The sequence below is a fragment of the Eumetopias jubatus genome, unplaced genomic scaffold (genome assembly GCF_037043125.1).
Source record: "Eumetopias jubatus isolate StellerSeaLion01/CBP00866 unplaced genomic scaffold, mEumJub1_p1.0 scaffold_20, whole genome shotgun sequence".
Classification (NCBI taxonomy): Eukaryota; Metazoa; Chordata; class Mammalia; order Carnivora; family Otariidae; genus Eumetopias; species Eumetopias jubatus.
This window is the reverse complement of record NW_028274826.1, coordinates 1,786,456-1,810,455: the sequence shown is the minus strand read 5'-3', so window position 1 is coordinate 1,810,455 and position 24,000 is coordinate 1,786,456. Positions and strand designations below refer to the sequence as shown.

Here is a 24,000-nt window from a genome sequence, read left to right as displayed (position 1 = left end):
GTTATTACACGATCCAATTTCCTACAGTATTTAAAAAAAAAAAAAAGAAGGTTGTTTGCTTATATTGCTTCCATGGTTGGTTTGATTACAGAATCATCTCAAGAACCTTGACTAAAAGGGAGGGCATAAGAAAACGTTATTTAAAATATACTGGCTGAACAGGAATTGGGCAAATTAATTTAACAATGACTTTTATCAATCTAAAAATAAAAAAAATGGGGGCGTCTGGGTGGCTCAGTCGGTTAAGTGTCTGACTTTGGCTCAGATCATGATCCCAGGGTCCTGGGATCGAGCTCTCCGCTCAGCAGGGAGTCTGCTTCTCCTCTCTGCTGCTCCCCCTGCTTGTGCTCTGTCTCTCTCTGACAAAAACAAATAAATAAAATCTTTAAAAAAAAAAAGTAAAAAAATGATGTAAGGTCAGAAATGACTAATTTGCCACATTGAAGATTTTACTGTTTCTGTCTTCTGAAGATTTTTGAAATGATTTATAGCCCAATTCTCTTTTGAAATAGATATGCTATAGCTAAATTCTGCCCAAACAAACGAACAAACCTGGAAATTTAACACGTAAGCCTGACAATTCATGTGGAAGTAAGAAGATGGGATGATGAGGGAGGAACAGTCTAGGCGCCAGCAGCTTTATTAAGATCTGACTCGGTCACAAATCAGTTTACAAATCAGTAAAACTCTGATTTTTCTCATGTGTTTTCCAGTAACTCAACTCTTAGGCTTTCTGGGGTAAGTGGACACACCAGGACCAAATGCACGAATCCCAGAGAGCCATGTGGCCTTCAGGCCTGGAGCTAAGGCACCATTAGACACGATAATAAAGCTCCCCTTGCATTCATGCCCCTGGAAGAACGAATTCTTGTGCCTCTGAGGCAGGTTTGTATCTGAGATCCTCTAAGAGGCCCCAACTGACCTTGTCAGGGCTGGCGGCCTGGTAGGTGCGGTTCCCGTCGCTGAAGTCCTGGTCCGCCTCTGCGTACTCGGCCTCCGCGATCACGCCGGCTCGAGGCTCATACACGGGGGTCACGTTGTGGCACAGCGCAATGGCCTTCACAGCTTCGTGGACTCGACTGCTAACACTTTTTCTCACTTTGGGAGCTGAGGACTGGGCCTTTCTTGGTGGTGTTGAACTGGTAGCATTCCCGCTAGCTTGAGACTGCATCTGATAAAATACGAACGTCACAAAATTAAAGAGACAACGTAGTTGATACTGGAGTTACCAGCACGTGTGATTTTTATGAGTGCATCAGTGAGGGATGAGACAAGCAGCTCTTAGGGAACGGGCTCGCTCACGTGACGTGTCCGTGCTAGCGCCGTAAGCACTCGCGTCTCCTGGTCGGCACGGCTACCAAACTGTTGCAGTACTTAGAGTCGGAGGGTTTTCCTTTTCTACATTCACTTGATCCATAGCATTGGCTTGCTAAGTCCGTAATAAGTCATGTTTGTTCTCCTTGTAAAGATGGGGTGAGTTAAAGAGCAAACCAGAGCCATATGCTCCTAACTGCTTTCATGTTTCGTTAAAAAGTGCTGTACCTGAAGTGGACTAAAGCTAAAAGCAGGAAAAAATACTTACGAATCTTCCTTTAATACAATAAAGGAATCCAGCCTGTCACAGCCTCTGTATTAAGAGCTAGTTTTGTGCATGACAGTAACCCCGGCATCTGACGAAAACTGATCCTCACCTCCTATTTCAGACTCTTGCGCTCCAGACGTGACTCCCCGCTCCCTCCATTTGGCTCCCCCTGCACCAGGCTGCATTCGAGGGCGCTCGCCTCCGTCAGTGGAGTGGCCATTCCCCCCCGCTCCAGGGGGAGGTGGAGCAGGACCACAGAGGCTCCTCGGTTACCTTCATGGCCACTTGTGACGGCCCTCCTGAGAAAGCCAGGCTCTCGCTTTTGGACGGGGCATGCAGAGCCACCGAGCCGTGACTTCTCTGCCCGTGAAGTCACAGTGCTGTCTAATGAAGGGTTTGCTCGTGCAGCTCAGCAGCTGGCACTGCCTCTCCCCTGCGCTCGCCTCCCACCCGCCTGCTGCTTGCACGGCAAAGGGAGAGCGGCACGCAACACGGCTGACTCCCCTTAGGACTCTGTTTATCGATGGCTGTAGAATTTCATTTCACACAAATGCCATTAAAGATTATGCCCTCCATCACCAAATGCTTCCAGAGGGGAAATATAATCAGATTATGAAAGATTCATGTTACATTGCAGTGGACCTGGTAGACTATTATCATCTTAATAAAAAGACAGAATCTCAGTAATAAAATCAATTTTACAAAAGAGTACTATCTAACCAGCCAACCAACAGACAGCTTCGAAAAAAGATTTTTAAAAGACCTCCTCCGTGGAAATAAGTATTAAATATCTGCTATTTTTATACACTGACTCATCCTTTCTGTTTCTAAATTTTCTAGAAAACAGCTTATTTGGAGCTATTAAAATCATATTCATGCATAATGTAAATTTATTTTTTAAAAACAGATTTTACCTGGTACTGTTTCGACCTAGACCTAGATTACCAGGAGAAGGGAAGACCTATTCCTTCTCCTTTTTAGATTTTCCTTCTGTTAATAAATGTTCTAGGTTACAAAATGCTCTGTATTGCACTGAGTGACATCCAACTGAAGAAAGGGCTTGGTTTTAAGTATATGTGTGCTTGTGTAAGTGATCATTACATCCAATAAACACATATGCATTAGATACTTTTCTTTTGACAGCGTCTTGAAAAGTAAAGTATACGCCGTTCTGGTAAACATTACAGAAGAAAGAGGTTTTCACAAACTGAATGTAAGGCAGACAGTACACCTGAATTCGGTCAGAGCAGAAACTGTTCAGGGCGTGTGTGGCTCAGCCCCGTCTGTGGAAGTCAAGTCAGAAGTATGACCATCAATACACAGGGCCTACAGCCTCTGGGGGCGCCGCTGCCAGACGGCCCGTGGGAGCCTCGAGGCGGCAGTGGTCTGTGTACATGCGAGGCCCCGCTTCCCTGGGGGGCGGGTGATGGCACGTTTGCACCTGATATATGCTGGCCTGTTACAACGGGGGTGCCCGAACCTCACAATAGGCCAGCAGAGAGGCAGAAAAGCAGCCTAGGGAAGTGATGGCTGGCACTGGGTTCAAACCACAGCCTTGTGTGTGCAGCATCTTAGACACCCTGGGCTTGCAAGGTTTGGTTACCCAGAATCAGTGAATTCAAATGAGTGCAACACGAACGCTACCTGAGAACAGGCTAGGGGACCTCTGCGGCCTAAACTGACCTTTGCAGAGTGGCCTGTGTCTGCCTGCCCCACACCCTGTCATCTGTGGGAACACGTGGCCCTGTGGGCCCCATGTCAGGATCTGGCGTGTCAGGACCTTCCCGGGCCACAGACGCACTTGCAGAGCGCACGGCCTACCAAGTCTCTGGCAAACACTGTGGCTACTAGGCTGTGTATTTCCTGTCCCTGCAACTTCAGAGAGCTCCTGAAGCTCCAGGGAAAGGCCAAGACTTAGGATATACGCCCCCTGCCTCCACCCAAGGAGTCCTTATCTGATCCAGACACAGACGATGTATTTGCAGATGAAATAACATGACATTTGAGTTTCACTTCACAGTGATATGGTGAAGGAGGAGAGGGCTACGGAGGGAACCAGGTCTGCGGTGCATGGACAGCTGCTGAGGCCGAATGACAGGGACACGGGGCTCACGATCCCGTGTGTCTACTTCTGTTTATGGAAAAGGCAAGAAAATATGAGAAAGTCTTACTAATTATGAAGAAACCCAGAGGAACTGGTAAGAAACACCTGTGATGCAGTATTCTACTTAATAGTCTTAAAAATACTACCTATCCTGAGTAATCTTTTGGAATATTTCACTAAGAAAATTATTTAATATGAATAAATGGTTTAAGGTCATTATATCCTTTCTATTATTTTACAATATAGAAATGCTTATTCAAAATTGTTCAGTGGCTCAGTCGGTTAAGTGGCTGCCTTTGGCTCAGGTCATGATCCCAGGGTCCTGGGAGCGAGCCCTACATCGGGCTCCTTCCTCGGCGGGGAGCCTGCTTCTCCCTCCCCCTGCTTGTGCTCTCCCTCTATCTCTATCAAATAAATAAATAAATAAATAAATAAATAAATAAAATCTTTATAAAAAATAAAAAAAATAAAATAAAATTGGTTCAAAAACTGCCTCTTGATTTATAAATTAGAACTGAGTGTTTTAGGACATTCAAAGATGTTTGCCGATTTCCAGATCAGCGGATACAGTGGGTTCAGGCTGGTTCGACAGAGCCAGGCACTTTTGCAGGCAGCTCCCGTGCGGATGCCAATGAGCTTACCTGTGAGTATGGATTCCTGAGGTGGCTCTGGATCTCCTCCATCGTGTCTGCTCCATAAGACACAGTCCCCAGGTGCAGCCTCTTAAACACCATCTCGTTCTGGGTGAGGGTTCCTGCAACAAAGACCAGGTCACAGAGGAAAGCTCATCAACGGGACCAGGACTCCCCATCCCGTACGTGGACCTCCACGGGCCGAGCTCTCATAGCGGGGCGCCCCTCGGCAGTGAGAATGCTCTGCTCTGTAATTCCAGCAGCTAGGAATGTCCTTCCCCACTGAGGACAAGTGTCCCTCCCAGATCCCTCCGGAAGAGCGCGATAACGTGAAGGGCTCTAACTACCTGAAGAAAGTGTGGCCTCTGTCTTTCAGTTCAGATGCATTGTTTGGTACAAATATAACTTCTGCCTGTTCTGAAAGAGACAGGCGTGAAACTGGAAAACAGAGTCACTACCTTTGTAATTATACTCTAGAACACTGCCTGAGAAAGACATCAACTAGTCCCAAATAAGCGTGCCTACCAGTTTTTTAAAAAAAACACCCAATTTTGAAAAATTAAGTATTTTTAATTGAACAGAAACAGATGCATTTAACCCTTAGCACCACTTGCATCATGTGGAGCAACAGAAAGGTCAGTAAGCAGGGAGGCATGTTCTCTTTAGCTGGGCTTCTGCCCGGTGAGCTGCCTGGAGGTGCTCACGTCCCTCCAGATGGCCAGGGCTCACTCCTGGGGACAGCCAGTCCATGTAGGCCAGGCACTCACGTGTGCTTGAGCATGAGGAAGTGCTTCACCCCTGGTGTGTAAGGAAGTCAGTTAAGAGAGGAGCACGCACAGGTCAATTTTATGAGATGTCTTGGGTCTGCCAAATACAGTGAAGTAACATCACGAAAGGCAGCAAGACGTTAACATTATTTCAAAAACGGTGAATTTTCATTAAAAGTGACACATAAATTCACAATGTTACACATCTTCATGACTCTGAAAACCCTAAACATTGTGTATGTGTATCACTTAATATAAAAATGCACACACAATACGCACATAGGATTTTTGCTTACTGGGTTTTCTAGAAGTAAAGCAACCTGGGGAAGTGTGAACACCTGTGAGCATGGGCGTCAGGTACGGTAACGAAAAGTGCGGTCATGTAGGCCCCCGGGCTTTTCTGCACTTACCTCACAGCTCACAGAAGGATCACCCACTGACTGATGTAATTATCAATGTGGGTATGAACAATCCTATCCCCAGTCAGTTAGAAGCTGGGCTTTCCACACGGTTACAAGGCACCCATAAAATATTAACTAACTTCTGTTTTCTTTGGCACATGTGATGTGGAAGATATAATAAAAAGTGTTTTCACATCTATCCATGACTCCATACACATTGGTGTTCAAAACAAAATAGCTCAGAACTCCCACTACAGGACAGGAAGGCTACGTTAACATAAAGGAAAATCCGTATTTCATAACACTGTTTCAGAGACTGTTTTGAATAACCTTCTTACAAGAATGGATAGAATACATACATTAGGGTCTCATAAATTTCAAAGAGCAGCTCTTCTCAGGGATGCTGATCAGTTTTAGAAATTTTGCTTTTTCAAAATTCTATTTAGCCCGTTTAGTACCTCAATTAAATGGCACCTAAGTTTCCTGAAATCAAAATTATGTGAGAAGTACAGTTTAAAAGGGTTTCCTGGTTATGTCATCCTCATTAAGTAAAGCAGAATTAATTAAAATAGTTTAAAGAATGTAATTAAAAACAATTCAGCTTCCAAATGAAATAAGGAAGTTCTAGAAATTATTTACATCAAAGATTTGAGATGAAGACGATAGTTACCTATCATCAAAAGCTAATGAAATTGTACATTAATTCCTGTTAGAATAAGCACCAAGCTCACCTCTGTTACGTGTGCCCAAATGAGCAGTTCCCTGAAAATTTATTATTTAAAAAAAAATATCTTACTTATCAGATTGACATCATTAAAGAATTTCCTGTAGACACTTTTTCCTCTGACATACACTGAATGTGAGGCTTCTAATCTATGGTGGGCTGTGGTATGAGGCAGTTTATAAATACGATGACAATAAATAATGCTTTTCAACCTTTTTATTACTAACAATTTTACACGTATGGCAAAAATAAGAATACTACGCCTGCACAGTTCCTACCAAGAATAAACTACTATTTCTTTAGGTTTGTAAACCACTGAACGCAAGTGGCAAAAGACCCTAAGCGAAGGGTGCTCTGCCCTGCTCACTGGCTCACACCGCGGGATCCGCGGGGATGGAACGGGGATGCGCCCAGTTCACCCAGTGCGAAGACCCACCGTCTCACAGTGCTGTTGCTGGAACTGGGTGGATCACTTCCGTGTTTCTTTTTTGTGAAAACTGAAGGCTGACATACACTATCTGTTTCAGGTGTACACGGCAGCGGTTCGCTATTTTTATACAAAATGCTCCCCGTCTGAGTGCGGTCGCCATCGGTCACCGCACGGCCCTAGTACAGTATCACCAGCCACACTCCCCATGCGGTACTGTACATCCCCGGGACTCATTTGATAACCGGAGGTTTGCGGCTCTCCCCCCTCCTCCGCCCCCTCCCCTCTGGCAACCACCCATTTGTCTCCATGTCTTTGAGTCTGTTTCTCTTGTGTTTGGTTATTTGGATTCTGCAACTTTGGCTTTCTCGGACTCATTTCACTGAGCATCATACCCTCTAGGTCCATTCTTTTTGTCAAAAATGGCAAGATTTCATTTTTATGGCTGAGTAACATAGGTCTCTACCACCTCTCCCGTATCCATTCATCTACGGATGGATGCTTGGGATGTTTCCAGATCTCAGATGTTGTAAATAATGCTGCAAACATAGGGGTGGTGTGTATCTTTGTGAATTAGTGTTCATTTTGTTTGGATAAACACCCAGAAGTGCGATTGCTGGATCACATGGTGATTCCTTTTAATGTCTTGAGGAACCTCCACACCGTTTTCCAGAGGGGCTGCGCCCGCTTGCGTTCCCACCAGCCGTGCACGGCGGTTCCCCTTTCTCTGCATCCTTGCCGACACCTGTTGATTTTAGCCACTGTGACCTGTGTGAAGGAGATGTATCATCGTAGTTTTGATTTGTATTTCTCCCACGATTAGTGATGTTGTGCATCTTTTCATGTGTCTACAGGTATTCTTTGAAAAAATGTCCTTTCAGATACTCTGCCTATTTTTAAACTGGGGCGTTTTAATTGTTTGATACTAAGTTGTCTAAGTTCTTCATATGTTTTTGGATATTAACCCCTTACAGGATGGATGACTTGAAAATATCTGCTCCCATTCAATAGGTTCCTTTTTCATTTTGTTGATGGGTTTCCTTGGCTCTGAAGAGGCTTTGTAGTCTGATGAAATCCCATTTGATGGAATCCTGTCTGTTTATTTTAGCTTTTGTTGCCCTTCCCTGGAGAGACAGTTCCAAATAAATGTTGATAAGGCCGATGTCAAAGAGATTACTGCCCGTGTTCTCCTCTGGAACCTCTGGTTTCTGGTCTTCAGTCCTGGGTTCATCTTGTGTGGTGCGGGACAAAGGGCCGGTTTCCTTCTTCCGCACGCTGCTGTCCAGCTCTTGTGGCACCACGTGCGAGGACACTGTCCGCTCTTGCCCTCCTCGTCCTGCCTTAGTTGCCCATTTACGGGTGCGGTTTTTTCTGTTCCCCTGGTCTGTGTGTGTGTCGTGCTGGGGCCACACTGTTAGGATTCTCTGGCTTTGCAGACATTCTAGGGTCTAAGGTGTCACCATTCCCAGATCTCATGGTGCCCAGCTCCACCCACTCTTCCTCTAGGATGGTTGTTCTACCCTGTGGACGCACAGCCTTGGCCTCCCCTTCCGCCACCTGGCCCGCACGCCCCCTGACCAGCAGCACCCGCCCCTGCCGGAGCGCCCCCTGAGCGCCTGACTGCGGGCACTGCCGCCCCCCTGCCGCCCACCCCCTCACCGTGAAACACCGGCTGAGGCTGGCGAGGGGGTCCACAGGCACGCAGGCGGAGGCGGGTGACGGAGCTGCCCCACACGCCGCCCTCATCATGCTCCGTCCTTTCTGCCAACCCTCAGACCTCCTCACACCAGCCGCACAGGTGTGGTGCGGGGGCTCTGCCGCGGCTACATGTACTCTGGGGCCCTCACCGCTCATCCCGACTTGCGAGACTCGGGAATGGCTTCTGACCTCCTGACTGGTGCCACCTTCCTAGAATAAGGACCCTTCATTCTCCTCCCTCCCTCAAACACAACCAGCAATGTCCACCGTCTACATGAAATGTCAGCTGGGCAGCGCACTTCACGGCTGCTGGGACCTGCCAGGCCCCTGAAATGCTAGACGATTACAGAATTAGAGCTCTCCAGTTTAGAAAATAGCAACTACCAGGAATCTCAATGAAATGATAGGAAAAAATAAGAAACATATGCATTTCATAAGAAACTACTCTAGTTTAAAGAAAAAACTGCTACCTCACAAGGAAATGTGTGATTCCTCCCCCTGGGTGGCATGCCTACCATAGGCCTTTCTCGTGTCCGCCAGCCTCCTGAGTAAGGGCTGCTGGCCTCTCTTCTGACTTCTCCTGCAGCAATTCTGGATTCCACAGCGGCACAGGGGGCTGCCCGCATCCCCTGCCTGGCACCCCACTGGCCGTCCCTATGTCGAGTAGCGCAGTATCAGACCAGTGCCCGGCACCGCGCAGCATATCAGCTTCACGTCACCGTCATGTGTGGATCTGCACGGCCAGCATGGCCATCAAGATGCAGAGGCGTCCCATCTGCACCAACATGGTCCTCACCTGCATCCGTGGCCACATCCACGCCCTCGCCCACCCCTAGTCTGGCACGACCCATCAGTTCTTCACCGCGCTGATTCTGTTTGTGACAATGGCCGTCCAGGCTGCCCGCCCAGCAGACATGAAAGTCCGACCCTTGGCCTTCTTAGACTCCATGCTGGCCTGGGAGCTGGGTCATCTGGACAGCCAGGAGAGGTTGGAAGTCTAGGGTCCCCACTTGGTCTTCGGAGACAGAGGGTGGGGCCTTTGCTGAGCACAAATGGACAGGGAACACTGTGCAAGCTGCTGCTGCACCATGCGCTGACTGGACACACTTACATGTGGCCATGGGATGGCCACCGCCGTGGTAACTCCTCCGTCCATCACATCATCATGGGGCCACCTGTGCTGTGCTTTCTCCAACGGCTGGAATGGAAGCATGAGTGTTCCCGTCTTGCCAGGCTGCTCCTTCGGTCACAGAGAGCAGCTCTTCTCAGCCTGTCTGTGCCCACTGGCATTTCTGCATCGCTGGCTTCTCCAGGCCCCAGTCTGGGCACGAAGCGGAACACCAGGGAACTGACTGCTGGTCCTCCTGATGGGGCGAGCCTGCCTTCCTCCCTCCCCGCTCACGGTCTTCTTGTGTGCGCTGCACGTAGCACGTCAGGTGCGTGGTGTGCTCAGCAGGACAGACAGGGAGAAGAACATCCACTCCATCGTTCTGGAATTGGAGGCCTTCATTTATATTAAAAGTTGTAAATACTTGTTGTACCCTCTCACACCCTGGGATCACCTAGTTTAGGTATATAACCTCTTCCAACTTTTCCACTGGTAGAGACAAGTATGCATTTATAAACTATTTTTTCACATGACGACACACAGGGGTATTCCACGTTATTTTTAGGGGGTATACCATAAACCCAGTATGGTACACAAGGTTCTGCTGGATCTTCCTCCCAAACACGGATACTCAGATGGTTTAAAATTTTTTGTTATCACCAAAAAATGCAGCTACAAAACCATTATTTATGTGGGGTAGATTCTTAAAGATGAGATTTCGGAGAGTACAGTTTGAATTTACATATAGGGCCATGCCAGTGACCCACACGTTATACTGACCAGGATGCCTTCCGCCCACATTGGGTGCTCAGCAAGGCCGTCGACTGGCATCAGCTCAGAATCACAGAACTGTTCAGAGGCACTTGCCCTAAATTATGTTAAGATTTGACAGTTACACATTTACTTACCTAGTGATAAATTTACATTTATACTGGTCTCCTTATGTAAATTCTACTATCCATATATACCTTTTTTTTAAAAAAGATTTACTTATTTATTTTGAGAGAGTGAGAATGAGAGAGAGAGAGAGTACAGGAGAGCGGGGAGGGTCAGAGGGAGAAGCAGTCCCCTCGCCGAGCAGGGAGCCCGATGCGGGACTCGATCCCGGGACTCCAGGATCATGACCCGAGCCGAAGGCAGTCGCTTAACCAACTGAGCCACCCAGGTGCCCCTATCCATATATACCTTGCAAATGCTCACGTTCTTAAGAAGTCTTGAGACTACACACTGTTATAATAAAACATTTTGGTTTTAAATGAATAGTTTTTCTTTGAAGATTGCATGTATTTTACATCAAGGCAGCAGAGTGGGTAGGACCTCCAAGGTGCCCATGAGATTAGGTCTCCTGCTCCACGGCCTCAGATCAACAGGGTGGGGATGCTGCGTTCAGGCTGGGCAGTGGCTCTGTGTCTGACTGTGTGCATCCCAGCAGACCCTGAGCACTGCTGCCCACTCACCACCTGGGGGATTTTAAATCCTGATACCCAAGTCACAGCCCCTTATCACCTGGACCAGAGTGCCCGGGGAGAGAGCTGGTCTCTACACAAGGCAATGGTGGTTCCACGCAATATCTGGAGTGTGGGAAAAGGAAGGATCAGCTTCAGAGAATTAAGAGGAACGTAAACCCCACACTCCTGTGCCTCGGTGTTAAGACACCACGCTTCCAGCAATCGGTCCCCCTCACGTTGATTCTTTCCCTTCACCATTGAGTATGCTGTCAACTGGATCAGGGCCAAGACACCGAAGAGACAAAGCTCAGTGATGGCTGCTTGACCTCGCTCCCTTTCAAACGCACTTCCATGATCACCTCAACTGTACCGTGTGTATGAGAACTATGTTTATTTCACGCTTGGTATCAGCGTGTCCTCCTCCCACACTCTCCACTCATCATGGAAAACGGAATTGAAACACACGATTGCCTCCATTGCCAAGGCGGTGACATGATACTGCTGTCCAACAAGCACGTCCCCATGACCCAGCGTGAGCGAGCCGTCCCAAGTCACAGCCAGCCTGTCTGGGAGAGGGTGTGGGCATGCCCAACTCACAAACCCAGACAGCATGTGAACAAAGGCGGGGGCGAACACACGCTTACCACGAGTTCACAGTCCGCACGACGTAAGGAATACAAAAGTGCATCGAAGTAAAAAGTATGACAAAGAAACCCAGACCCCTTGGCTGCATCAGTACCGCACGCAGCAGACAACCAGCCACTGGAAGAAACCTGCTACGACACTTCACCGAAGACACAGGAATGAACAGGACGTGCGCAGAGGGCACAGGTCGGACTGCGTTCTCCTGCGTCTTCTCCAGGACCCGGGGTCACACTGGCCTCTCCAGCACCAAAGATTCTCCTAAAGCAGTACTGCAGGAGACCTCCTCCTCACGCCGGAGGAGACATTGATACGTGGAGCACGGCAGCACGCATGGCCTCTGGCGTCTGTAAGCTCGGGCACCTGACACTGGGGATGCCTCTGCTCTTCATGCACGTGCTGACTCTGTCAGGTCATGAACCTCTGCTTCCCAACGGCAAGATTAGGAAGTAATTCTAAGGTTCATGGAATTAAATATAGTACTAAGTATAATGATTGAATGACACTTTAGTTTTATCAAGGCAAAATATGCCTAAGCACCTGATTTAGCTACATCTCGTCCTTCATTAAGCTAAGTGTAATATCACATATTTTAACGTCCCAAATGTTGGCAAGGATGTGGAGAAAGGGGAACCCTCCTACACTGTTGGTGAGAATGCAAAGCTGGGGCAGTCACTCTGGAAAACAGTATGGAGGTTCAAGATGTTGAAAATAGAGCTACCTTACAACCCAGCAATTGGGTATTTACCCAATTACTAAATACCCCAAATACTTTGGGGTATTTACCCCAAAGATACAGATGTAGTGAAAAGAAGGGGCACCTGACCCTCAATGTTTATAGCAGCAATGTCCACAATAGCCAAACTGTAGACAGAGCCCAAATGTCCATCGACAGACGAATGGATAAAGAAGACGTGGTCCATATACACAATGGAATATGACTCAGCCATCAGAAAGGATGAATACTGAACATTTACATCAATGTGGTTGGAACTAGAGGGCATTATACTGAGCGAAATAAGTCAATCAGAGAAAGACAGTTATCATATGATCTCACTGAAACGAGGAACTTAAGAAACAAGGCAGAGAATCATAGGGGAAGAGAGGGAAAAAAATCAAACAAGATGAAACCAGAGAGGGAGACAAACCATAAGACAAACCTCTTACCTCTAGGAAACAAGTTGAGGGTTGCTGGAGGGGAGACGGGTAAGTGGGGGATGGGGTAACTGGGTGATGGGCAGTAAGGAGGGCACGTGATGTAACGTGCACTGGGTGTAATATGAGACTGACAGATCACTGACCTGTACTTCTGAAACTAATATGTTATATGCTAACTGATTTTAATTATAAATGAATAAATAAAGAGGAAGGGGAGGTTTGGCAGAAAGATACAGGATGCTGACACCAAAGGACAGAAACGGAAACAATTACATTACTGTTTCTCAACCAGATGAAAAAGTTTTCTAGCTAGAGCCCAAGGCTGGAAAGCACTGAACAAAAAAGCAGAAGACGCTTTGTTACGTAATACCCTCCTGTCCTGAAAACTGGATCTGTTGGAAAAACTGTTTTTTTTTCTTTTTTTAATTTCCTGACTTTGCAGACTATTGTTACTTGTGGTACTTAACACGGATTTAGGAATACGCGAATATTTTTAAAAGCAGATGACAATATGTTTAGAGAAAAACCACGTGTCCCCCTGAACTGGTTTTTGGAGCCACGCACGGAGTTATTAACGGCTGGCGGTCAACGCCACGAGGCAGCCTCGGAGTGCGAGCAGGAAGCCGCGCTGCGGCGGGAAGCGCACCTGAGACACGACGGGGTTGTGTGTGGGAGGTGTGGCTGACGGTTCTTCAGACACGTACCTCATCCTGCCCTCAGGTGTGAGCCCCTCTGCACCTCTGCCTCGGTAGGCCGGAGAGAAGCAAGGGGAACCTGGGCGGGTTTGTGGAGAGGAAGGTCTACAGACTTCCATGCTCATGCGGCTTCCCTGGAGGGGCTGACGAGGAGCTGGTCCCGCCGGGAGGTCCCGAGGACAACCAGGCGCCGGCACACGGATGCTGCTCTAGTATGGGAGCTGACCTCAGGAGAACAACGCTGACTTAGAATGTCTTATGGCCAGACGCCCGACTGTGTGCAAACGCACCCGGGACACCCTCGGGGCGCGTGCTGGAGCATCGCTCTCACAGTGCTGTGTGTGCGTACGTGTGCATGTGCACATGCGTGTACACAGGTGTACCGACTGCGGGGATAAAGCAGAACATGCAAGAAATTTCAACTACAAATGTGAGAACAAGAAGTGCCAGGAACTGACTTCCGGCAATGTGTTTTCTGTCCCAACCCGTCTGCGTTTCTTAAGGGAAATGTCCAACGTACCCCAAAGCGGACAGAATGGCATCATGTAAAGTGGCGAATGGAGGCCTCACATCAGCAAGGACCACCTCAGGGCCACGCTCCTGGGACCTGCCACTTCCTGCCTGAGCGTGTCAGCTATTAACAACAGAAGGGGCTGCTACAATAAATGTAACCCCCATGTTATCACAGCAACAAACAGCAGGAGCTCCTCAGCATCAAATACCAAGGCCAGGCCTGGTTCCCGTTGTGTTTCTACACTGTTTGCTTGAGTGTGGGTCCAGGTGAAGCCTCCTGAGCCCAAGGCCACAGTCTTCTCTGCTCTCTCGTTCTTCCTTGTAAATGAACTTGCTCCAGTGTGTTCCCTACGGTCTGGACTTGGGTGCTGATGGGCCTCTGGGCTCTGCAGACACTCTGTGCAGAGGCAGAGCCCCTCTGTCAGAGGCACATCCGCCCGCCTCTTCCTGTGCCAACGATCAGGTCCTATGCCCATTAACCCACCACAGCTTGAGGGTGGCATCTCTCTGAGTCACATGGTAGATGGTTTACTCAGAGCATCTTGCTCCCGAGACTACTGAAGACGAGCATTCTGGCATTCCCAAATGCAATACTCCATGTGGACAGCAAGTATTTTCCAAAACCAAAGGCACATCATGATTACTGCTCCGATCACAGACTGTTTCTAGACAGCAAATCTGGAGCTGTAGAGTGACTGCTATTTTATTTTATTTTTTATTTATTTATTTTTAAAGATTTATTTATTTGAGAGAGCAAGAATGAGAGAGAGAGAGTACATGAGGGGGGGAGGGTTAGAGGGAGAAGCAGGCTCCTCGCTGAGCAGGGAGCCCGATGCGGGACTCGATCCCAGGACTCCAGGATCATGACCTGAGCCGAAGGCAGTCGCTTAACCAACTGAGCCACCCAGGTGCCCCGAGTGACTGCTACCTTAATACACTGCTTTAGCTCACTGTCCTCAGTCAGCCTGGTGATAGCATTTTAAGTTCTGAGATGAAAACTCCAACTACGCAGTTACGTTTGCTTCCTGCTGCCGTTTGGAGAACTCTCTAGAGTAATGCACAAAGACCCCTTGAAATTATGGGAGGCCACAGAGTTCCCATAGACACATACAAGCACATGCTAAAATAGTAAATACACTGTTGCATTTAAAAATTTAGTTTAAAATAATTAAAAGATAACATATCCAGATTTAAACTATTTCTTTCTTCTTTTGGGCTTTGTTTACATTTATTTTTTATTTTTTGGGTTATGTTTATAAAGATTTTTATTTTATTTTTTTATAAAGATTATTTATTTATTTATTTATTTATTGAGAGCGAATGGTAGAGAGAGAGCACGAGAGGAAGGAAGGTCAGAGGGAGAAGCAGACTCCCCGCTGAGCAGGGAGCCCGATGTGGGACTCGATCCCGGGACTCCAGGATCATGACCTGAGCTGAAGGCAGTCGCTTAACCAACTGAGCCACCCAGGTGCCCTATAAAGCTTTCTATTAAGATAGATACCTAGAAGTTCTTTATTCTGGTGCTTCATGGAGCCAAAGAGAATGAAACAAAAGACAAGTTTAGAGTAGTTTCTGAAAACTCAGCAGTTTAAAAAAAATGATCATTTTAGGTCTTCAATGTAGGTCTGTGATCCATCTGGAGCTAGTTTTTGTGTGTGGTGTGAGGTAGGGGTCCCCCTTCATTCTTCTGTATGTGGACGTCCTGCTCTCCCTGCCTGTCAGTTGAAGGGGCTGGTCCTCCCCAGTGAGGATGGCGGCACCCGTGCTGGAATCCAGTCGACCGGCAGCGTCAGGCTTTAGTTCCTCCCGGCACACCGTCCTGGCAGCCTTATTGGAAGTCGTCTGAGTGTCCAGCTAGGGACTGATGTCCGGACTGTGGATGCCACCCCCTCGATCTCAAGGTCTGTCCTCACACCAGCACCATCCTGTCTTGATCCCTGCAGCCTGGTGGCAGGCTCTGGGATGAGGAACTGTGGAGTCCTTCCATTTGCTCTTGTCCCAAGATTGTTTACACCACTCTGGGCGCCCAACCTCCCTGCATTTCCACAGGAATTCTAGGATCAGCTTGTCAATTTCTCCAAAGAAGGCAGCTGGGATGTTGAGAGGAATCGTGTAGAATCTGTAAATCAATTTGGGGAATCCTATTGCCATCTTAACACTATAAAATACTGATTTCATTTTTTTGATGCCATCATAAACAGAATTGTGTTCTTAATTCTATTTTTGGATAGTTCGTTGCTAGCGTATAGAAATACAATTCATTTTTGTATATTCATCTTGTATCTCAAACCTTACTAAATTCATTTATTGCTTCTAACAGATTTTAGGGGATTCCTTATGATTTTCTTTTTTTAAAGATTTTATTTATTTGACAGAGAGAGACACAGTGAGAGAGGTAACACAAGCAGGGGGAGTGGGAGAGGGAGAAGCAGGCTTCCTGGGGAGCAGGGGCTTGATCCCAGGACCCCGGGACCATGACCTGAGCCAAAGGCAGACATTTAACGACTGAGTCACCCAGGCACCCCTCCTTATGATTTTCTGTTTGAAGACCATGTCACACACAACTAGCTTCACTCCCCTTTATAGCATGGATGCCTTTCTCTTCTTGCCTACCCGCCCTGGCTAGAACCTTGCTCATAGCAGCATTCTTCCAAACAGAAACAGGAAAACCTACACTAATGTCCCTCAACTGAGATGGAAATGAAATGTGGTCTATCCACATGACGGAGTATCGCCTGCAATAGAAAGCAGTCAGGTACTGAGACACGCGACAGTGCGGGTGAACCTGGAAAGAGTCTGCTGAGCAAATGAAGCCAGACACAGAAGGCCACACGGTGTGAGCTTCCACTCCTGGGAGAAGTCCAGCACAGGCAGACCGGCTGAGGCATACGGTCGACCAGGGGTCACCGAGGGCTGAGCGAGGGCAGGGAAGCAAGGGGGCTGCTGCTGTGCACCAGGTGGCCTTGTGAGGGAGCTCGGACCGCACTGACAGCACACGGTGGTTGTGCCCAACGCTGGCGCGACCTGCCCCAGTGGCCTGCCGTCCGAGTCAAATGCTGCATCTGGTACCCTCGTCCTAGTTGCTGATAAATCACGTTTTATGGAGGTTATAACAGACATATTCAAACAAATGACTATCATTTCATCAAATAAACGATGAAATTTTTGGCTCAGTTATTTTGCCATTTGGATGAATGCATCTGCATCTCGCTGGGTGAGAGACTGGGTTATGGATGCAGACGCTCCTTTATGTAGGGGCGCGTATCTTCCAACATACTAAGGTGAATCCTGGAAGGATCTTTTTAACTTTCAATGATGTTTCTATTTCACAGCAGACCCTGTAAAACGCTGAGCAGGAAAGTCAGGGCGAGTTTGAGACTTTCTACACCCTCTTGTACAGCAGGGGCGTCTAAGGTTAAGCCAGTTACTAAAAGAGTCAGTAATGCAAAACCGCTTTTCAAATCTTAAACAATTTTCATGATTTCAATCAATTGATAGGTCATACAATTTTTGTCATCTTAATTCAACTGTTAGTATGTCCCAAGTCTGAAGCTTCATGATAGGGATGGGCAGACGCCACCAGAAGGCTTCCCCGCGACCTGGCCGTTAGGAGAGCGCCAGGGACGGAAAATGTCTTTGGACAAAAGGCGTGTTTTGTGATTCCTGAAGAAGGAAAATGCTGTAGCTCCTTAATAAGGCAGAGGGCTCTGGAGGACGAGCAGCAAAGCAGGTAGAGGGGAACTCAATTTCTAAGGACAAAGTCCTGCAGGAACACGTCTCAGGGCAGCGACGGAGACGATTCACAGGCAGGCAGAGGACACGTTGCTGGAGACGCAGCTGCAAAGTGTTCTGACCCAGTGTTTGGCGGGTGGCGCGGCCACACCGCAGCTCGTGCGTGGGACAGCCAGGGCGTGGCAACCACACAGAAACAAAGGGAAGTCTGCCCGCGGCACACTGGGGACAGGCCACCCACCCAACCCCATGGACTTCCAGCGCAGGCTCCAGGCCGTGAGCAATGATCACGTGAGATCAACACAAAGCTACTCAGACTTTACCACGAAGCAATGAGGGATGGAAACACAACTTCTAATACCCTGCAGACTGTGGCCATATTCTTTGTTAATCTGTATTTGCTGTAAATGAGGCTTTCTCAGAAGACCGCGGTTCCCAGTACAATAGGCCTCTGTTCAACCACTGCCTGCATCAAGTGCCTCACCTGGGGTGAACAGCCCAGCACACACACAAGTGCGCGCTCCGGTCATGCACAGTGCCAGACCCTGCAGGTGTGTTGGCGCCAGAGGCCCCAGCTGTCGTCTGCAGGCCAGAGAGCCTGTGCCTGGCCCCAGCTTACAGGGCCCCTGGCTTACGGGACATAACCCCCAGCTCCAGGTCTCCCCGGCGAGGCACGCACGCCATGGTCCGCTGCCCCTGCCACTGTGGACACGGCGCTTCCCGCTGCAGAGGATGCGGCCTTGGGAGCTGACACGAGCCGGGTGCAAACCGCACGGCCAAGCCAGGTAACGGGTGCTATCGACACGGTGCGCATCCTAAATGACCTGTCTCAGGGCGTGGTTTGGGAATGCTCTGTCATACAGGAGCATAAAGATTCCCAACAAAGGAATTCGCGGCTCGCTCTAACAGGCTGCAGCCGGAGCGAAGTTTTAGGATTTCCGAGCCCTCCGCAGCACCGCTCTCAGGAGCAGCCGGCGTAGAGATGGGGGCTCCCCAGCGGACTCGGTGCAGACGACCTGCCCTAGCATGCCAGCGCCGTCTGCTCAGTTATCACGGCACGTCCACCATTTCTGGGCAGTGTCAACATGCTCTGCACCCTGGCAGCTAACAGATGTCTGCTCTTGTCGAATGAACTGCTTCATGTTTCACGCACTGCTGGCCACACGCGTCACTATGGCAACATCATTCATTTCAGATCTTACCGGAAACGTGCACCCCAATCAAACCTAATTACACCACACCGCTTTCTTGACCACAAGAAGGAAACTGTAATGCAATTGCGGGACACTTCGTTCTCTGTTCTGCTGGGGCAAACGAGAGGCCGCGTGATGGACGCTTCTTGTCAGAAAGCGTATTGATGAGGCACAAGCCCGATCACGATCACACCGAGGACCGCCTTATGGGCAGGTCAGCAGCGAAAGGCTCCTCACACAGCAGCTCATTCGATTAAGCAGATGATGTCTGCATACGGTCTTACACCCCAAGTTCTCTACCCTCTGCCAAACCACCACCCCCGTCAGACCCTCTGCGATGGTGGAGCCCACCATAGTGACCACTGGGCCCCGGCCAACTGCAGAGGACCTGAATCAGTCACACGACGAGACTACTACAACACAGAGCACAGTTACTTCAGTCCCTGCCGGACGACGCTTCCCAGTAACAACAGATACACAGCTGCGCCGGACCCCCCGGCAGGGCAGGTGAGCGCAAGTTCGAGCCATGCAGCCCTCCCGGCAGACAACGCATGGCTCTGCTCGGAGGCTTGGGGGTCCCCGGAGGCCGCCCGCTGCCCAGAGGTGAGGGCCCAACCCCCGTGTGCCGGCGGCCTCCATCTGTGTGAGAAGCTGGTTTCTAGACTAGTCCTACTACGTGCTGGCAGTGTGGTGACAATTACACAACTCGTCCTCGATGTCCTTCTCCTGCGATTTGGTCCGTGTGGCCTTTAGAAGCAGCCAAGGCAACACTCCCTCCTGAGTGCCCTCAGGGAGGAGGACCCGTGAAGGGCAAGTGCCCGCGGCCCCATGGCCCCAGGGCGAGGACAGGCACAGGGCTGGCACAGCGTGTGGCTCGCCTGATGTGCCGTGGGTGGCGTTCACCTTCCGATTACGGAGAAAGGGTCTGAAAAAGCTCAAGACCAAAAATTTTTAAAAACACTAAAAATGTTTAAAACTCCATGTGGCTCCAACACTAGGAAGTGGTGACAGAGGGTCCCTTCAGTGACTTCTGGAACAAAAAGGCCTTTTGGAAAATGAAATGTGTAAAATTCTCTCACTCACATATTTTATATAATGTTCTGTAATTCTTTTTAAATCTCAGAAGCCCAGATTATTTATTTTTGCTTTGTGAAAGCAGCAGAGTGAGACATGAGGAAAATGGGGTTTTACTTTATGACTCTGGGCAAAACCACTCTTCCTTATCCTGGATGGAACTCAGAATTCAAAGACAAATGGAGGAGCTATGATGAAACAAAGGAGAATGATGACCCCATCACCATTTAAAATGCATACTAAAAAGTTAGCATTTTAAGAAGAAATGATGTCACAAAATCCTTCTTCCCTTGCTGATATCACACATCCAGAGACACGGGAAGAGGAGAGAGAACCAGTCACTCTCAAGCATACTGTGTGCTGACATATGCTTCTCGTTTGCGAACCGACGTGAAATCACAGGCACCACACTTAGCTGTGTTACATGCAGATTTCAGTGGCCACGAGAGCAGGTGGGCTGCAGACAGGACAGCCCAGCCCGCACCTGCTCCCCGGATAAGCACGCCGCGCACCTCACACACAGGGCAGGAGGGGAGCACAGAATTCCGAGAGGGGAAGGCCCCAGACCTTTCTGGGTTCAACATTAAACCGTGACACCGTCATTGCTAGTTAGCATTCAACTGCAAACACTCCACAATTTATGCATTGTACTGATAACCGCTTTTGTTATGTTCAGTCTGGTTTTGTTGTCCAAGATGATGCCATGGACATCCCTGGGCTTGTCTCCTGCTGCGCGTGCGCACGTGTCTCCTTGGGGAGCAGGAGCCAGAGGGGCACCGCGGTGCGCAGGCTGTCGGGGCTCGTCCGTTCGGACAGAGCGGTGGCCACCAGGTAACGCTCCCACCAATGGTGCAGACAAGGTCCTGGGGCAGTGTGCGCCTCAGACAGGTCGGACTTTTCCACACGGGGTGTGGCACTGAGATGCCCACCCTCTCGCTTAGCTCCTGCTCAGGTCTTCAAACTTATATCCATGCAGGCTTTACACAAGTTCTGCTTGGATTTATTTCTAATTACTTTATACATTTTGCTGCTATTCTAATTGGCCTTTTTGGAATTAAGTGCCCCCACTGTTGCTGGTATGTGGAAATGTAGTTTAATTCTGACACTGAATTTGCAGGTGTGACTAAGTCCTTCTGTCATGCGGCACCCTTGCCTCAGGGCTCCGTTGGGCTTCTCTGTGAACACGCACAGATCTGTGCACTTGGGGCACAGCGTGCCTGTTTGTGCGGGACTCCGAGTGCATGCTGCTGTTCCTGGTTTCCGATTGTATTTATGCACAAGGTCCAGGCTGCTGAGTGCAGGGCTGAGCATAGCTGGGCTTTTCCTGCCGCCGGTGGGCAGCCTGACAGCCTCCCGTGCCGCCCCCCACAGACCTGTGTGCTGTAAACTCACAGATTCCCCAGGACGCTCTTCTGTGGGGTCACTTCAGGAATCTTTTTGAGTTTGGGTTTGCTTCACTCCAGCTTCTCCATCAAAATAGTCCCACCTGTCTCCCAGAAATAACTCAACCTCTGCGGAGGCACGCCTGCGTGTCTCCCACACTTTATTCTCTGGATCTTTTCCTGTCGGCTCAGTGAGGATGGGAAGGGAGAAATCTGATGGCATTTTCGCAGCCTACCTTCTTGAGTCTGAGCTCCTCGTTACTTTGGAGTTCTTCGGACTTACGAGCATCACCTGACGGGACAGCCCCCGACGTGCCATAATGACCAACCCTGACCACAACCAAATGCCGCTGGGGTGCCCGGCTGGCTCAGTCAGTGGAGTGTGTGACGCCTGATCTCAGGGTTGTGGGTTTGAGCCCCACGCTGGGGATAGAGATTACTTAAATAAAAACAAAAAAACCCACTCTAAATTAAAAAACAAAACAAAACCACGTGCCACAGGCAACTGGATTTTGACTGGAACTGCAGTAAACCTATCACTTCATCGTGAAGGCAGGCTCTACGCAATCCCGTATCTTCGCGCTGGGGACCTTGCGCTGGAGACTGCAGTCTGTCCCTTCACTGGTTTACGTCTTCCTTCACGTTTCTCTGTAAGGTCTGATCATCCTCACACACGCCCTTCACTCCCCTCACGTCGGTATGCCCACGTGTTTCACACGTGCTTGCGCTACCACGAGTGGGGCCTTCCCTCTTCCGTCCACTTGACACGCAGGGAGCTACTTTATTATTCTGACCTGTGACCTGACACTTCATTGGTTCGTACTCTTAGCAGTTGATTCCCTTGGTTCATTATTTCATCTACAAATATTTGCTCCATCTTTCAGGCAGAGAGCTTATTTCTAGTTCTTGTCTTACTGCAACGGCCAGAATGAAACATGTTAATAGGGCGGTTAGATTTCTCTCTTTCCAGACTAAGCTTTTTCTAGTATTTTATTAAAAATAATGTTGAATTTTACTTGAGACACATTTTATCATATTATACAAGTATCCTTAGTTCTAGTTCACTAAGAATTACTATGAGATATTTTTTAAGACTTATTTATTTTAAAGAGAGAGCATATGTGACTGAGGAGAGAGGCGGAGGGAGGGAGAATCTCAAGCAGATTCCCCCACTGAGCACAGAGCCCAACACGGGGCTTGATCTCACGACCCTAAGACCATGACCGGAGCTGAGATCAAGAGTCAATGGGCAAGGGACTGAGCCACCAGGTGCCCCAAGAGTTACCAGGAATTTAAACTATGAATGAAGAAATCAGGAAGGGATTTCACCTGTTGCTAGGATTTTCACTGGATTCAGTTTATGTTTTATTTATTATGTTAAGGATTGACAAGGATTCTTTGATGGAATAAGGGCAAATAAAATTTGGGGCAGGGACCTGAGGGTGGGATAGTCACTTGGAAGGCTCTTCAGGAGAACATTACTGTCAAAAGACGAAACCCACACACATCGTGTTACATTCTTCCAACAGCTCACAAGTATCATCCTGTAATAAACAGGCAAGCAGTATTTCCTCTCCAGAAGCCGCACTAATAAAACAAAGAACGCTATGGCAGCAGAGAATCAAAAATATATAAACATGTCATTTAAATCTCTAAGGATTTAACATTTTGCTAATTCTAATGATACTGTGTTTATTCAAAGGTGAAGGTTAGTTGTGTGCCAGTGTTCAGCGGAGTCTGGAAAATCCTAAATTTGAATGACTTCAATACGCCGCTACACATGCACGCACGCACACATGCATGCACACACAGACGCGCCAGGGTCACCCTGCACTGGATGCCGGTGAGCGCACACAGGCACATGCACACCATCGTCACCCTGCCCTGGACGCCGGCGAGCACGCAAAGGCAAACATGAACCAGGAGCAGTACCTGTTTTGTCCGTGAGCAAGTACACCAGGCGCCCCAGCTCCTCTGGGATGGTGCTGGTCCGCACAACCGTGCCGGGGATGCTCTCGTCCTTCATGATCTTCCATCCATATGCGGCTTTGCCCATGTCCAAGTTCACACGCAAACTGCCAAACAAAACCGGTTCATTACAATCGTTAGCAGGGTCCAAACCTACACGATATGTTCAAACTCACGTTTTCCATACAGGCGTATTATCTTTAACCTCACGGGAACTAAATAGGTAATACTGTATTTCAGACTTTAAAATAAATGAATTTGTTGACACTTAAGCCAACAAACCTTTTGAGGCCCCTTATCATGTTTGTAGGCGACAGTAAACAGGCTCCTCATCCTGGTCCTCCAGTGGGGCGTGCGGAGGCAGATGTGGGAGGAGAAGGTGGATGTGCGTTAAGTACCCCCGCTCAGACACAAAGGAGAGATGGTGCGTGTGTAAGGGGTTTAGGCAGCATCCCACTCGGAACAGATATTCAAAATGCATCATGACCTTGATCCGCTCATTTTACAAGAACAAACAGGATGCTCTCCTGGGACGATGAATGCCGGACCGAACACATCCTGGGAAGACTAGGCCCCTCACAATACCAGGCTCCCGAGCAGGGACCTCCCTGAGGACTGGGGCGGTGGTGTGGCCTGAGCAGAAGCACAGCGGGGGAGAGTGGCAGGAGGTGGGATCAGACGTGGCAGGGGCCAGACCATGGTGCAGAATGTGGGTTTCACAGTCAGGGCAACGGATGAAGGGCTCCTCTGTG

The 24,000-nt window shown here is 48.7% G+C and overlaps 1 protein-coding gene across 1 annotated transcript; it reads right to left on the bottom strand.

Annotated features, from left to right (window-relative positions):
* Positions 1 to 802: 802 nt before the first annotated feature.
* LOC148162111 (putative phospholipid-transporting ATPase IIB) lies at positions 803 to 23,343 on the bottom strand. Its single transcript, XM_088020245.1, has 3 exons — positions 23,213 to 23,343; positions 4,328 to 4,440; positions 803 to 1,171 (listed from the first exon to the last, which is right to left on the bottom strand). The coding sequence occupies exons 1-3, from the start codon at positions 23,334 to 23,336 to the stop codon at positions 845 to 847; spliced, it is 564 nt and encodes a 187-aa protein (XP_087876371.1). The 5' UTR covers positions 23,337 to 23,343; the 3' UTR covers positions 803 to 844.
* Between the last annotated feature and the right edge of the window lie 657 nt (positions 23,344 to 24,000).

Coding starts and splice junctions, on each gene's coding strand:
- LOC148162111 (XM_088020245.1), bottom strand. CDS start 23,336: ATGGGCAAAGCCGCATATGGATGGAAGATCATGAAGGACGAGAGCATC. Junction 4,441..23,212: donor CTTGCTCACGGACAAAACAG/GTACTGCTCCTG, acceptor TCTTTGTTGCAG/GAACCCTCACCCAGAACGAG. Junction 1,172..4,327: donor TCAGGAATCCATACTCACAG/GTAAGCTCATTG, acceptor GTATTTTATCAG/ATGCAGTCTCAAGCTAGCGG.